The following is a 14,842-nucleotide window of genomic DNA, read 5'->3' on the forward strand; positions in this document are numbered from 1 at the left end:
GCTCTAAGCGCGTGGGCTTCAATAGTTGTGGCATGAGGACTCAGTAGCTGTGGCTCGCGGGCTCTAGAGCACGGGCTCTGAAGTGCAGGCTCAGTAGTTGTGGCACACGGGCTTAGTTGCTCCGCGGCATCTGGGATCTTCCCAGACCACGGCTCCAACCTGTATCCCCTGCATTGGCAGGTGGAGTCTTAACCACTGCGCCACCAAGGAAGTCCCCAGCCAGTCACTTCTAACACCTTTAGGCTCGATGAGGCATCAACAAGCACCAAAATGCATTAGAGGTGGGGTCAGCAAACCGTGGCCCACAGGCCAAATCCCATCCATCTGCCTGCATTTCTATGACCCTCATGCTCAGAGTGGTCTTTACGTTTTAAATGGTTGGAAAAAATCAAAATAATAATAATTCAGAACATGTGAAAATGACACCCACACGTGAAATTCATTTATAATTTTTTTTTTTTTTTTTTTTTTTTTTTTGCTGTACGCAGGCCTCTCACTGCTGTGGCCTCTCCCGTTGCGGAGCACAGGCTCCGGACGCGCAGGCTCAGCGGCCATGGCTCACGGGCCCAGCCACTCCACGGCATGTGGGATCTTCCTGGACCGGGGCACGAACCCGTGTCCCCTGCATCGGCAGGCGGCCTCTCAACCACTGCGCCACCAGGGAAGCCCCCCACACGTGAAATTCAAATTTCAGTGTCCGCAAATGAACTTTTATTGGCACACAGTCACGTTCATCCTTTTACATATTATCAATGGCTGGTTTTGTTGTATAGTTAGCAGTTGAATAGTTGCAGAGGCCACGCGGCCTGCAAAGCCTAAGATAGTTACCAGCTGGCCCTTTACAGAAAAAGTTTGTTGGCCCCTGCCCTAGAGCAATGGTTCTCAGTTTGGGGCGATTTTGCCCTCCAGGGAACATTTAACATTATCTAGAGACAGTTTTGGTTGTCACAGCTGGGGATGGGATGGTATAGTGTGCTACTGACATCTAGTGGGTAGCGATGCTACAGTGTACAGGACAGCCTCCACAGCAAAGAATTATCTGGCCTCAAAAGACTATAGTGCTGAGGTTGAGAAACCGTGGATTGGAAGAACCTAAGATACTTCTAGTAAAGGGGAGACTCCATCCTTAACAGGGATTCCGTTTAGTGAACACCCAGATCTTTAATTTACATTATTAGCTCATGGAACCTTCGCAATCACCCTGCAAGGGAGTTACTGATATTCTTCTTTTACAGGGAAGTTTTGACCACAACTTGCCCGAGAGCATACACAGCTGGCAAGTCTGTCTGGCTCCAGAGCCGGTATTTTTCCACACCTCAGTGCCTGCCGGGGCTCGGTGACGTCACAGGCAAGTGTTGTTCCCGCTCCGCTGCCCCCTAGTGTGCGAGCTGCGCAGACGCAGGCCAGTGTCGTTTCCCCTGGTACCCCCTCAGAGGCCTCCGGGCCTCGGTTCGAAGAGGGTATCGACCACTCTCCGGTCTCCAGCATCTGGCCATTCGGGAAATGAAGCTGAGGAAAGGAAACCCCACCTCGACGGCGACCAGAATTATGAAAACTGACCACTCTCCCTCTTCCCTGCTTTAATGCTCGCAGGGACAAGGAGGATTCCCTCCCTAGTAGACCCTATCTATAGAAGTCTTTTCAAGTCATATCCATGAATTTTAGGGATGCTCACATCACAGTATTAAATAAGAGAAGACATGCAGCGCAGAGTTCTTTTCCTTCTGGAATTAAAACTCACCCGAATCTTATTCTGTAGGGTCTGGCACTCCACTTTCTCCATCTATTTATTATCCTGGAAGATAATGAGCTCAACGGATCAGTTAAGTCCATGCTAATGAAGGAAAAGTAAAGGACTTCCTGCTCACCTCCACCTCACCCCATGGAAATTTCAAGCCCAGGTGGGGGGAGTAGGCCCAGCAGCCTACCCAGGAAGGTTGCAAACTGGCTGATGGTGCCTCCCTGAGCCCCTCAGTCACCCCCTTTGAAAGGAAGCCACCCACTCCTCCTAAGGCAAACCGCGGTGGGCCCATCACCTAATGATCACACAGCCATTGAGCATTTCTTTGAATTTTATTGAAAATTGACATGGACATTAGAAAGGTATCAAGCTAAACAGTGCTGGTTTCGGGATGTTTCTCCTGGCGAATGAAAGCCCCAGAGGGCCAATGACTGGTCACATCTCTGAGCAAAAAGAACAAAGAAGAAAGGAAAAACAGACTCTGGAAAACATGCAAAGAGGCTCTCTCAAGAGACACAGGACAGTGGAATGGCAATGGTTGTAGGGATATATGGGAATGAGCACACTCACATGGTATTTTGATGCAAGTTAAACCAATGAATTCAAGGCAGATTTATCAACATCAAAGCTCTCCCTCCAGATCCCAAGTTGAGCAGAAACTTCTCTCAAAACCCCAAATGGCCTTGGAAGGTTGAATGGAGTCATTTTGCTCTCACTAAGCTTAAACTCCCCTGACTCTCCCTTCTCCACCTGAGAGTTAGTAGATCCACTTCCCCCACTTGCTGGGGGGTCTGCAGAAGGTCTGTGAATGCTGAAGATAAGAATGTTGCTTGACTTTCTCGTCCATATTCAGAAATGTTTAATAGTGGCCGTAGATAGTCAACCCATTGAACCGGAGAATTGGTGTTTAAAAAGAAAAACAGAAAACTCAAACGAAAACTTGTGAACAGTACTTCCACACCCACAGCTGAGGTCTCCTGCCTCAGTCACTTACACTTGGGTGAGTCGTCCTGCAGTTGTCTCTCTGAGGTTACATTTGGTCCATTCTCCAGCTCGGATGGTTCTTTTCCTGCCTTGTTAGGTTAGGACAAGACACTTCCATTTAAAATACCATGTAAGTCGAGAGAGAGCGTCTTGCCTGGACACAGGGACACAATGAACACTTGTGTGGGGTGTGTGTGTGTGTGTGTGTGTGTGTATGCACACGCACTTTGGAGGACGAGGGAATTGGTTTCTGATTTGAGACAATATGGAACCCTAACTCTTCTATAATGGCAGTCTTCTCCTTTAGACTTAGTGCAGCTGCTGAAGACAAGATTAAAAAAAGCTGGAGAGGGAGAGAGAAAGAAAGAAAACATGAAATTAGCTAAAGAAAAAGGATATTCAAAGACAGGGTGAGGGAAGTGGGCAGCGTGAGGTAGCACAGAGTATACTTGGAGAAGACAGGTGAGAAATGGGGTCACTGATGGACCATCACCACCGGGAGATCTGCTGAGAAGGTTTTAAGAACACCACACACCAGTTAAAAGCTTCTTGTTTTAATTAAAAAGAGAGAGAGAGAGAGAGAGAGAGAGCACATATTAACAGCCACATGTGAATGCCAAATAATTAAAACAAAAAACACAAACAAAAAAAAGTGATCTGTACGGCAGCTAGGAAAAGCAAACTTCTTGGCTTAAGAGACATGAGGGGTGTGTGGGTGTACACGCGGGGATTTTTCAAGAAAACCATTCTATTCCAGTCTCAGTTGGGGTGGGCATGGAGCCGGACACAGACCATTTCTAACGACTGGTTTTGTTTCACCAGAAGTAAACAGAGTACTTAGGGTATTTTTTTTTAAATAGTAATAACTGTACCACTTAAAAAGTCTTTTCACTGAAGAAGGAAGAAAACCTTTCTGTCTACAGTGAGACAAACTACCCAATAAAATAAGCATTTTAATTCTTTTAATAGCCTTGGTTGACTTTCTAAAGGTCTCATGTTCACTCACAGCGTAGATTTTTACCAAACTTCCTTGATGACAAGGATCATCTAGGGCACCTGTTAAACATCCGCATCCGCACGCCCCATTCCAGACTCCCAGGAAAGCTGAGCAGCTAACAGGTGCCTGTGACTCTTATCGTCAGCAGAAGTGCTCAGTTCAGGAGCTGGCCTAGAGTCTTCTGCTTTGCCTGTCCCTACCCACCCCATCCTCGAATATTTTCCTACGGGATAAAAACCTCAAAGGCCCTCTAATACTAACTATTAATTTTCTCCGGAACATCAAATGACTTGTCTTTTGTTCATACATGAACACATTGAGTCCATTTGTAAAATGGCTCGGGACTCAGGAGACACTGAATTTAGCCTGGCTTCTGCCATGAAACAGGACTGGGCGTCTGGCAAGTCCCTTCATTTCTCGGGGCCTCAATTTCCTCTTACAAGAAAGTGGGTCCTATCTGTCTTCTGGACCAAAATGTCTCCCTTCATACAAAATTCCTGCCTAGTCTCTGAAGGTCTCTCAAAGGCTGGGTGGCTCTAATACCTTTTAAAGTTTTCAGAGCTCCTCAAGCCTCAAGTAGTTAATCTGTAAACAAATGCAAATGAGGGAGCCTCCTATTTGTAATGCAAATAATTACAGCTTACAGCGGATGGAGACCGAGTCGTTGTTTAAATTTGGGATTCTTGGGAAGCAGCCGTGAAACTGGTCACTGAAACATCAAAGCTGCAAATAAGCAGCCTTTCCCAAGGAGACCGGACAGCCCTAGCTTAGCATTGCCCTGAGTACCCAAGCTTTTTTGTTTTTTAAATCTCTGAGCACAGGGTCTCCTAAAATGTTCCACTGTGTGACTTGGATTTTCTCAAGAAACTAGCTTATGCTTTCGCAGCACCACCTTCATACTTGCTTCTGGCCACTCACCAATCAGTGACTCACCAAACAATACATATCAAAACTGCACTCTTGCTTTGCCAACAAGAAAAGATAGTGTGTGCATTTGTTTGCTTTTCATTTTTTCTGCTTTTTGCTTCCTGTCATCTATTATTGAAGAGAGAACCCCCCCCTTCCCATTCTCAATACTTCAAAAAGGCCTGAAAATTTCACATAGCCTTGTTTGTGTGTTTTGAAAGAAAGTGACCAAAAAAAAAAACCCCTCAAAAATAAAAAAGAAGAAGGTCATGGTCAGTGCCAGTGGGACTGTGAGGCAGAAATCAAAAGAAGAGGTGGGGCTTGAAGTGGAAGTACATGGCAGGGGCAGGGGACCCAGCTGCCTGGCGCTCCAAAGGAAAGCTGTCAGTTACAATGGGAACCTTGGCTTAAAAGGCTAAATGGAGTCCAGTCCAGCTGTAGCGGGGAATACTATTCAGTACACAGCCATGGATTACTGCAAAGGAAGGGCAGAGAAACGGCGTGTTAGCCACAGGTCGTTGCCAGGTCACTCCAGCTCTCACTCTCTCACTGGCCAAACACCAAAGGTCACTGTGCCTCATGGCCCTGACAATGGAGGGCTCTCAACTTCAAAGGGGCTCCCAAAGCCACTATCGGATGGGCCCCATCATACAAATCAGGGCTGGAAGAATTTTAAAATACCAAATCCTTAGACTGGAGACAAACTTAGGGACCTTCCAAGGCACAACGCCTCTTTTCTCCTCTCCAACTGATAGTCTCACCTCTTCTTATTGTGGGGCACGCGCAAAATACAGATTGAAACTCATCATCACATTCACCAAATAGACTGGAAGATTCATCAGAGCGAAACTGAAAACACTGATTCTTTGACCACTCAGTTTAGCAGTTTGTGACAGGGGATGATTATACCTGCTACTGCCCCTGCCTTATTGGGATGGTGTGGCGTCCTAAGGGAAATTACAGAGGAGATGCTGAGACACCTCATAACAATTCCATAAGACACTAGGTTGGTACTAATATTCAGATTTATTCTGCGTTCTGCATCTGTGGGGTACTCAGAATAACAGAGAGGGGAAATTTATGCTACTTGCTTCAGCAGTCGTGCTGTCTGGGAAGGGCTGGCTGTAAGTAAACTCATTCCAGATTTTTAACACAGCTTGAGTGAATCAAAACTGGAAAGGGCTGGGCTGACAGGCCAGAAGGAAAAGGCACCAAATGATTCTCCTTCTGGAACTCTCTGAGAAGAGGCTGCGGCTCTTCTGTTGGGGGCTGAGGGATGGTTGGGGAAGCCAAGTGACTGCGGACTAATGGGGAAAGCCGTGCTGACTGGTGCTCACCCAGCCATGGTGGATGCAAATACCTCAGGGGAAGCAGCAGCAGCCAGAGTTGGAACAGGGAAGCTGGTGGTATAGAAGAGCAGGTGGGACCCCTGAACATGTTACAGTCTGGCAAAGATGGAGTGGGGAGTGGCCGGCTGGGGGAGCTGGGAGGGGCACTGGGATGCAGGATGCATCTTTAAACCACGTGACTGATGGCTTCTTGACCAGAGGCCAGACGCCGTCCTCAGACTCTCGGGCTTCTATAAACCTTGGCAGGAAGAGAGGGGGAGGGCATGGGTTCTGTGCCCCCAGACGTGTTAAGGGGGAATTAGAGACAGGGAAGCACAGCTCTGTTGCGCAGGAAAAGGGCGTCTACAGGAAGCCTAAACTGAAAATGAAAACAGAAGTTGGGTTAATGAATGGATGGATTAATGTCAAAAAAAAAGGTTAGAAGAAAATGTCATGATGACTACTGGATAAATTAGAATATAGCTGTGTTAGATGGTCTTAAGGCCTCACTGCACTGGCTTCTGGGAACATGCTTTCTCTCTCATTCACCCACACACCTGAGTGGCGACCACAGTGGCATTAGCTAGCAAAACAATTATCAACAGCCACAAGAATACTTCTCTCTTCTTAATTACTAGGTCCTGACTAGTGCCCCCGACCCAGATACCTTGTAGAGGAATACCTTTAGCAAATCTCCAGGTGGCCTCAGGCCACAGCACAGCGCGCCAGGCTCTCAGCCACTGAGTGCCTCGCCCCATAGGGAAAGCAGTGGAGGTAGAGGTTTCACCTTCGGAGAGTCCCAGTCCACTACCTGGTACCCCTGGGGCAAGATCTGTTCGAGAAGTGTCTGGGGGCAGTAACTGGGCTCTGCACTAGGGTCCGACCACAGTCACCTGAAAACCTGAACTATGGAAATCCATTATTGGTTTGTGTTCACACTGCACTTTGAACTTTCTCCCATTTAAACTTCATCCTTGTGACGCAAGTTTGACATATGAGGCTGAGAAACACGCTGAGGCCAACTGACTTGCCTGAGGTCACAGAGAAAGAGTCACAACCAAGAGGCGCAGAGCCCGAATCCCTCGGCTGCTTGACCAAGACTCTTTCCTTCGCGCCACAGTGTCCCTGAGAACTCCTTGCCTGTGGATCTAAGCCCCTGGTTATTTTTTACCTGAACACATTTATCTCATTAAATAAAGATATTGGGGAGGGACAGTTAAAAGCATATTCTGAGTATGTTTGTACAGTCACTTCCTCAGCGTGAATACATCCACACCTACACACACACTCACTCACACACACACACACTCATGTGAATGGCAGTTTATACCAGGAACCAGGAGTTTTGCATTCTTGTTCCTCGCTATGTGAGCCTTGGCAAGTCTCTTAAATTCCCCACTCCTCCATTTGTTCATCTTGTCAACTGAAGATCAGCCCTTCCTCCTCTACCTCACGGGACTGTTGTAATGTGAAAATGAGGTACCATACGGAAAAACACTTTGAATAGTATGAAAATGTAATACAAATGCTCAGCTCTATTCTTCTTCTTTGTCTACTTCCTAGGGGAAGGGAAACCTATAGAACACTGCAACGGCCTATGTCCTGGGCTGCATGGGAAGGCTGAAATATTTTGTTATGTGTGTACCGTCCATGCACTGGGCACCCCCAACCAAGGGTCAAGGGGCCAGCAACCACTGAGACACAGCACCTGCAACTGTGTGCCGGTCACAGAGGGAGGATTTCTCTTGCAATTGCAGGCAGCTGCCAGCTGCCTCAAGCCATTTCAAAACCAGCAAGGGGGCTTCCCTGGTGGCGCAGTGGTTGAGAGTCCGCCTGCCAATGCAGGGGACACGGGTTCGTGCCCCAGTCCGGGAAGATCCCACATGCTGCGGAGCGGCTGGGCCCGTGAGCCATGGCCGCTGAGCCTGCGCGTCCGGAGCCTGTGCTCCGCAATGGGAGAGGCCACAACAGTGAGAGGCCCACATACCGCAAAAAAAAAAAAAAAAAAAAAACAAAAAACAAACCCAGCAAGGAACAGTAAGCCTCACTCGGCCTGCACTCTAGTTAATGAGGGGTGGCCTTTGTGATCCACACCTGAAATGAGGGCTTTGGGGAATGGACGGGTTGCCTTTGCTGCTTTCAGACCCCAGGGAGCCAAGGCCTCCTTGGCTGCTTTTGTGCTGCTGGTAAGCATGGCAGAAAAAGCCAACCTACTCCGGGTCGGGGTTGGCTGTTCCCACTGTTTGCCAATTGCCTCTCACTTGTAAAGTATGGCTTTAATTATAGTTTTGCCAGGATTCATTTTAGTAATGGCCATTACCAATGATTTACTCAGGGAAAGTTGAAGCAAATTGTGTCAAAGAGCGTTAATTTGGGTTTCATTAAGTGAAATCTAACTGAACAGGATGCAACTTTCCTGTTGTCCTCATTGAAAATGGGGGTGGGGGGCAAAGAAAATACACATGAACTGAGTGTCAGCCTCTGTGCTGGGCACTGGGACTGCAGCCATGGACAGACGCTCTCGGAATTGTGAGTCTTCCTAGGTGGAAACCTGCTGTTTCATTCAAGTCAACTAACAGGGCTCCAAGGCTTGCCTTTAAGCCAGACAATAAATCATTTCATTGTTCTTTTCGGGTTGTTTCCTTTGGCCCAATTTCATGGGCCTTATGTTTCAGAAGCCTCTATGGACTTCCTCTTCGGGATTTGCTTGAAAGTAGGATGTTTTGCCAGCTGCCCAAAGTCCCAAGTGCAGTAGCCACAGCAATTAGTTTGGTGACTAACAGCAGGCTCTCCATTTAAATCATAAATTCCATGGGTGAGTGGGGAGAAGTCTTCTCAATATTTTATAGTTCCCGATCCAAACAAACCAAATGTAAAAGGCATTTGAGACAACCGGGGTATTCTGAACACCTACTAGAAATTTTATGTGAATGAACTGTTAATTTTGGGGGTGTGATAATGGTGGCGTTGTCGTTATTTGTTTACTTTTTTAAGAGTCATGAGCTCTTAGAGATACGTGCTGAAGTATTTACAAATGAAATGATATGGGTTTTGCTTTGCAGTAATCCAGCCGGTTTGGAGCAGTAGATAAGACAGGATTGGCATATGTTGACAGTTGTTTGGGGGCTGTGTTTTGGGTACATGGGGCTGCATTGTACTGTCCTCTCTCTTCTTTTGTTCCTGTTTGAAAGTTTCTATGGTAAAGTTTAACAATGGTAATAAGACTAATTATGTTAGAGTTAAAATATTTATGTTCCTCCCCACTCACTACCTGAGTCTAGTTAAAAAGATAGAAGCTTAATCATCGCTATAACCAACGTATAAACTATGTGATGCCAGAGGCTGCTTTATTCACTCCTGCAGACACAACACCTAGCCCTGAGGAATCCATCTTACCAACGGTTATCTGCTTACCTACTTATCAAAGGTGTTCATGAAGCTGGTACTTGTAGAATTAAATATTCTATAATATCTGAGAACCTTCATTTTCTTCCACTTTTATTATAGTTTTGGGGGCCAAACGAAATTAGAGAACTTGAACCCCTCAGGTAAGAAACAGCCACCAGAGGGAAACAGAGAAGCAAGTTTCCGTTGGCTCAGAACATTCCCAAACCTGGGCGCCAAGGCTGACCGTGACGTTGCAGGACAGGGCTTGTGAACTCAACAGTTCCCCTCATCACAGCAGTTTAGTTAATTTTGAAAGTAATGATGAAGGCGCCTTTAGAAAAAAAAGGGCCAAAATTGAAACTTCAAATATTGGTCACAGGATCTACCTATGCTACCTAGCTGTTCTAACACCCCACTTTTAATCAGGAAGGCAAACATTCCCACATGTATACTTGAAATCACACCAGCCTATTTCTTCATATTATAAGTCACAAGAGAATACCAGCTAGAACAGTGAAGCAGCTTCTTTGATATTAGGTATGTGTGTTGGGCAGGGGGTGGGATTTGGGGAGATGTGTTCTAGAAGCCACTGCCAGTTCTATTTAGAGTTAATAAAGCTTACCGGGGCCCTGGGTCTCATGCAGCATGCAGCAAACAGCAGAGTTAACTGTAAAACAGTAAAAGCTGATGAAGATGGAGTGAGCTTGGGGAGAAATCAAATATTATGAATCAAACATAATATTATGTTGACACAAACAATGAAGAGTTAGAGGTCAAAGGAGATTATGAGGAGTGGGGAGGGGAAGAAGGGAGGGTGTGCTGGTAGGGACCCCCGAAACACCGGTACTCTTTCTTAACCTCTTTAAGGGCAGCCAAAGGAAGTTCTCAGTATGTGACTCTATTAGATCCAATCACCATCTCTCAAGAAGAAATGCTTCTACCCCTACTTCCGCCCTCACCCCCCGCTCCCCCATCATCACCACGGGACAAGAGTGACACAGGTCTAATGATGGGTCTTCCAGAGGCTAGCCAACATGTTCAGGGAATTACATAAAAAGCCCACACCTGGGGCCACTTATATATCTGGAAATATGGAAGAGGACAGGCTGTTTTGTCAGGCTCTCTTGTTAATAGGAGATGCCTCGTGCCCGTGAGGTTTTCACTCATCTCAAAATTGGAAAAGGGTGCCATCACCAACTCCAAATATTCCTGGAGACTGGAGAGACATGTCTCCCTATATGGGGTCCTCTGCCTGGGGGTGGGGTGGCAGTCAGTTAATTGAGGGCAACGAGGAGAAAGCCCGGTCTGGGAGGAACTTCCACTGAACAGCTCAATAGAGAGTATTTTTAGTTGAGTGCCAGTGGGGTCCCAACAAATGAATCTCCTAATTCCTGCCAGCAGGCTGTGAAACTGCCCCAGGGACTGAGTTAACAAACACCACAGGACTATGAAGGCAGCAGGTTAGAGCCGGAAGACAAATTTAGACTTTTCTGATCTTAAAAATAGGAATCCATTCCTGCGGGTGCAACTAACACAAGTCAGTTAATATACAGTGCGTCCAAAGAGGCTTTTTTCGGGCTACTTGAACTTCATCTATCAGGTAATACCACAAAAAGTTAGTCTGTGACTTTGACATAGAGTGTGATTCAGTAACAAAAAATCTCTGGACTAATTGGTGAAAATACCCAAATTACACTTTTGAAAAAAGAATATTCAGACGGCAAAACTGAGTGCCTTTAAATATAAGATATTTTACTGTTATATTTTATTGTTGGTGAAATGTTATACTGTTTTATCCTGAAGTGATAAGCCAGGCACAGAGGAAAGGATGTTTCCGCCTTCTGGCAAATATCCAATAGTTGAGTCCAGCAACAAGTGGCTAAGAACAGAAGGCAATGACCAGGGACATGTTTCAGATCCTCGGGCCGCTTTAGTAAGGACACTGCTTGACACTGCAAATGAGGGCTCCTCCAGTCACACTGCACAAACAACTAGAGCGCAAGGGACCCCCGGATGTTTTCCTGGTGTTGTACAGGTCCCGTCGGAAATGCTTTTCTCTTCTCTGGTTCTGGGATAAGGGATGGATAACTTCAGCAAGCAAGGCCTGGGCCTGGGTCAGGGATACTGACCCACATGGTAACCAAGAGCTCATGCTATCCTGCCTCACCAAACGCCAGGGGAGACAGATGGATTGCACAGTCATCCCCGGGGTGGAGGGTGGTGCCCGCGGAGAATACTAGCATCTGAGGGTTCCCCACCAAGTCCCCGGTACACCAGGCTGGGAACAACCAAGAAGCCAAGAAGGAAGGACGGGAAGGGGTGAGAAATCAGGACCAGGTTGCAGCCTTCAGCAGCAGCACTTGAACTCTGTTGGCCGCAGCCGTGAGAACTGAGGTGGGGGCGAGGGGGACTCCAGGCATGGAGAGGTGAACCACCTTAGACCTAGGACAAGCGAGCAGAGGCCTGTGAGCTGGATCGGCTCCAACCTCCCGGGGGAAAGAGGGTGCCCAGAGGCTCCTGCTACCCTCTCTCTGCGCTTCTTTCTGTTCATCTCTTTCCCGTAACTTTGCAGCTTCTCGTTGTTTCCTCCCTTCTTTCTCCTGTCTCACATTCCTTTTGCTTTTCCTCCCCCTTTCCCTCCCTCTCCTCCTACCTTGAGTTTGCAGGGTTTTCCCAAGCAGGCCAAGCAGAGGGGCTGGGCCTCTGGGGCCACACACCGTCCTCCCCTACTCTCAGCTCCCCAAACTCAGGGAATCCGAAGGTCCAGTGGGGACACCGAGATCAGCCCACAGCTGGCCTCGGTCACCGCCCTGAGGGGATGAGCAGGAGGGGAGAGAGGCCCTCGCTCCAGAGCAGCCCACTACTTACTTCTTCTTCTCTTTGTCTCTTTTCAGAGTCTGTGAGCCTCCAGCCTGGGAGCCCTGGGACTGGAGCAGCTCGGCTGCAGTCTTTCTCTGTTTGAAAGCATTCACTTCATCGTCCAGGGATTTCTTCTTATCCTCCAGCTTCTTCTTCTCGTCCTGGTGTAGTTTCTTCAGACGGTCAAACTTCTCATGCAGCTGGCAGGGAAGCACAGGGAGTTTGGGGAGACCCCCTGTGAGCAGATCCCAGCTGAGCCCCGGGGTGGGGTGGGGTGGGGACGGGCAGGCTTGCGACCCTCAGGACCCTGGGACCTGACGAGACATTTCTGCCAGGGACAGCTATGATGGCACCAAAGGGCACCATGTTCTGGATAGTTCCCTTCTGCCATTTTACCTCTGTGTTTCTGCTGCGGAATATGGTCAGGGAACCGTGCATTCTGCTTAATCAAGCATTTTATTTAAAAGAGTCCCCATAGTTACTACATATGGATAAAAATAACATCAGTGATAATATAGAACGTTTATTGAGTGCTTATTATAGGCCAGGCACTGACTTTTATAAGCACTTTATATGTATTAACTCATTTAATCATCACAACCACCCTATGAGGTAGATTCTGTTATTGTCTGCATTTTATAAGGAAATAGAAGGTATGAGAAGTTAAGGAATTTGCCCAAGGTCAACTCATTCTATCTATCTATCTATCTATCTATCTATCTATCTATTTATTTATGGGTGCATTGGGTCTTCCTTGCTGCGTGCAGGCTTTCTCTAGTTGCTTCTCATTGCGGTGGCTTCTCTTGCTGCGGAGCACGGGCTCTAGGTGCGTGGGCTCAGTAGTTGTGGCTCGCAGGCTGTAGAGCACAGGCTCAGTAGTTGTGGCACACAGGCTTAGTTACTCTGTGGCATGTGGGATCTTCCCGGACCAGGGACTGAACCTGTGTCCCCTGCCCTGCATCGGCAGGCAGATTCTTAACCACTGCGCCACCAGGGAAGTCCTTCGACTCACTCTTTAGATGATTATATAAGGACATCTCTCTCAATATGAAAGGGGCCCCTGCCTTTTCTTATTCCCTCCCATCAGGGAGATCATGGGGAGTTGCAGAGAAAATTTCAGCAGTGCCGAAGCTGGTCAAAGAAAAGACTTGTTCTTGGACATGGAAGGAGATAAAAAGAATTTTAGAAAATGGGATGAGTGCGGAAACCTCAGCTTTGATCAAGGGGAGGCTTAACTAGCCCTGAAGAGAGCCAGAGACCCAAAGGAGAAGAGCAAGAATATTCTGGCATGCCACTGTGATAAGTGGATCAGAGAGCTAGGGGTGTAGGTGGTAACAAACTAGAATGTGATAAACTACCCTGAATAGTAAGAGCAGCCCAAGCATCATTTCACTTTCTTTTGAGGATTCAGGAGGGAATAGAGGGTTCAGGGTTCCGCAGCACTCACAGTACACCGTGAAGGAGGTCAGGTGTCCTACAGGTATCTGGGACTGTCACTGAGTAAGGGGTGGTGGATGACAGACCTGCTGTGTAAACCAGCTTTTGCTAGTCACTTGGGGTAGGCTGGTGGTGGAAGCTCTGCTGATTAGTTGCTTTCACCTGGCTTTTGTTCACTGGCCTTTCATTCATTTTCTTTATCGCTGAGATCCCCTCACCTGTCTTCCTAAAAGTACTGGGTTATATTTTTCTCTTGAAAAGTGAAACTGAAATGAAGTCAATTCTCTTGCCATGGGCTTTGGCAATAACACCGGACCACAGATTAAAAGAGGAAGAGACTTGGGAAGTAATTAAGTGCTTCCTTTCTTTATGAGCTGAAGCAGTTGCTGACATGACCAAAACTGTGGCTGAGGCCAATTAATCTGGCAGCAGTAGGGGAGCCGGTAGTGGGACCTTGGTGGCAAGGCAATGGTTAGAGGGCTAAATGCACTCTACTCTATTAGTCACGGCTTAAGTAATGAAGACTCCAGATAGACCATCAAGCCTTAGTTTAAAAACTTGCTAGAGCCGCACAAATGTTTCCTTAACGCTAGCATGAAATGGAATAGAATATTCAAGTGGATGGGGAAATGCTGCAGCTGTCACTGGTTTAGGATTCAGCAAGGTACCTAGGACTCCCTGGGACCATCTTTCCTCATGGCCCTCGGGACAAGCAGGATGGAGCAGGACTGCGAAGAAAGTGATCAACTGTCCCTACTGGGCTCCGAACTCCCAGAAAGGGGGGGGGGGAATATCAGCCCGCCCCTGACCTCGAGGGGCTAGGTCAGGTCTTGACTCTTGAGTGGCGCTGCCCAATAGAACTTTCTGTGGCATGAGGGTTGAGCATTTGAAATGTGGCTAATGCAACTTATAAACTGAATTTTAAACTGTACTTAAATTTCAATTCATTTAAATTTAAATGGTTACATGGGCTAGCAGCTACCATATGGGACAGTGCGGCTCTAGTGAACTAAGTAACGGAGAATGAGAAAACATCCCGGCCTTGGGGAGTGAGGGATGGAGAAGACACAGATCTCACAGCCTCCTCTGTGCCCGCCAAGGCACGGCGACAGATGCTGTGCCCCATTCCTGCCCAGAGGCTGCAAGACTCCCCCAGCTGCTCTCTTGGGGCAGAAAGCCCTGTCTTGCCCAAGTTCAGCCTCC

The 14,842-nt window shown here is 47.4% G+C and overlaps 1 protein-coding gene across 8 annotated transcripts in view; it reads right to left on the reverse strand.

The window, feature by feature from the left end:
• Positions 1-2,043: 2,043 nt before the first annotated feature.
• Positions 2,044-14,842, reverse strand: part of SEPTIN6 (septin 6) — a 72,544-nt gene continuing 59,745 nt past the window's right edge. For 2 of the 8 annotated variants that reach the window (XM_082610841.1, XM_082610842.1), the window contains exons 10-11: positions 12,212-12,402; positions 11,087-11,785 (exon numbers count right to left, since the gene is read on the reverse strand). In XM_082610841.1, the coding sequence (XP_082466967.1) occupies positions 11,671-11,785; positions 12,212-12,402 (306 nt within the window). In that variant the 3' untranslated portion in view covers positions 11,087-11,670. The other 6 variants (XM_082610848.1, XM_082610847.1, XM_082610846.1 and 3 more) reach the window with 6 other exon arrangements.

This window comes from Mesoplodon mirus (genome assembly GCF_964341445.2).
Source record: "Mesoplodon mirus genome assembly, chromosome: X".
Classification (NCBI taxonomy): domain Eukaryota; kingdom Metazoa; phylum Chordata; class Mammalia; order Artiodactyla; family Ziphiidae; genus Mesoplodon; species Mesoplodon mirus.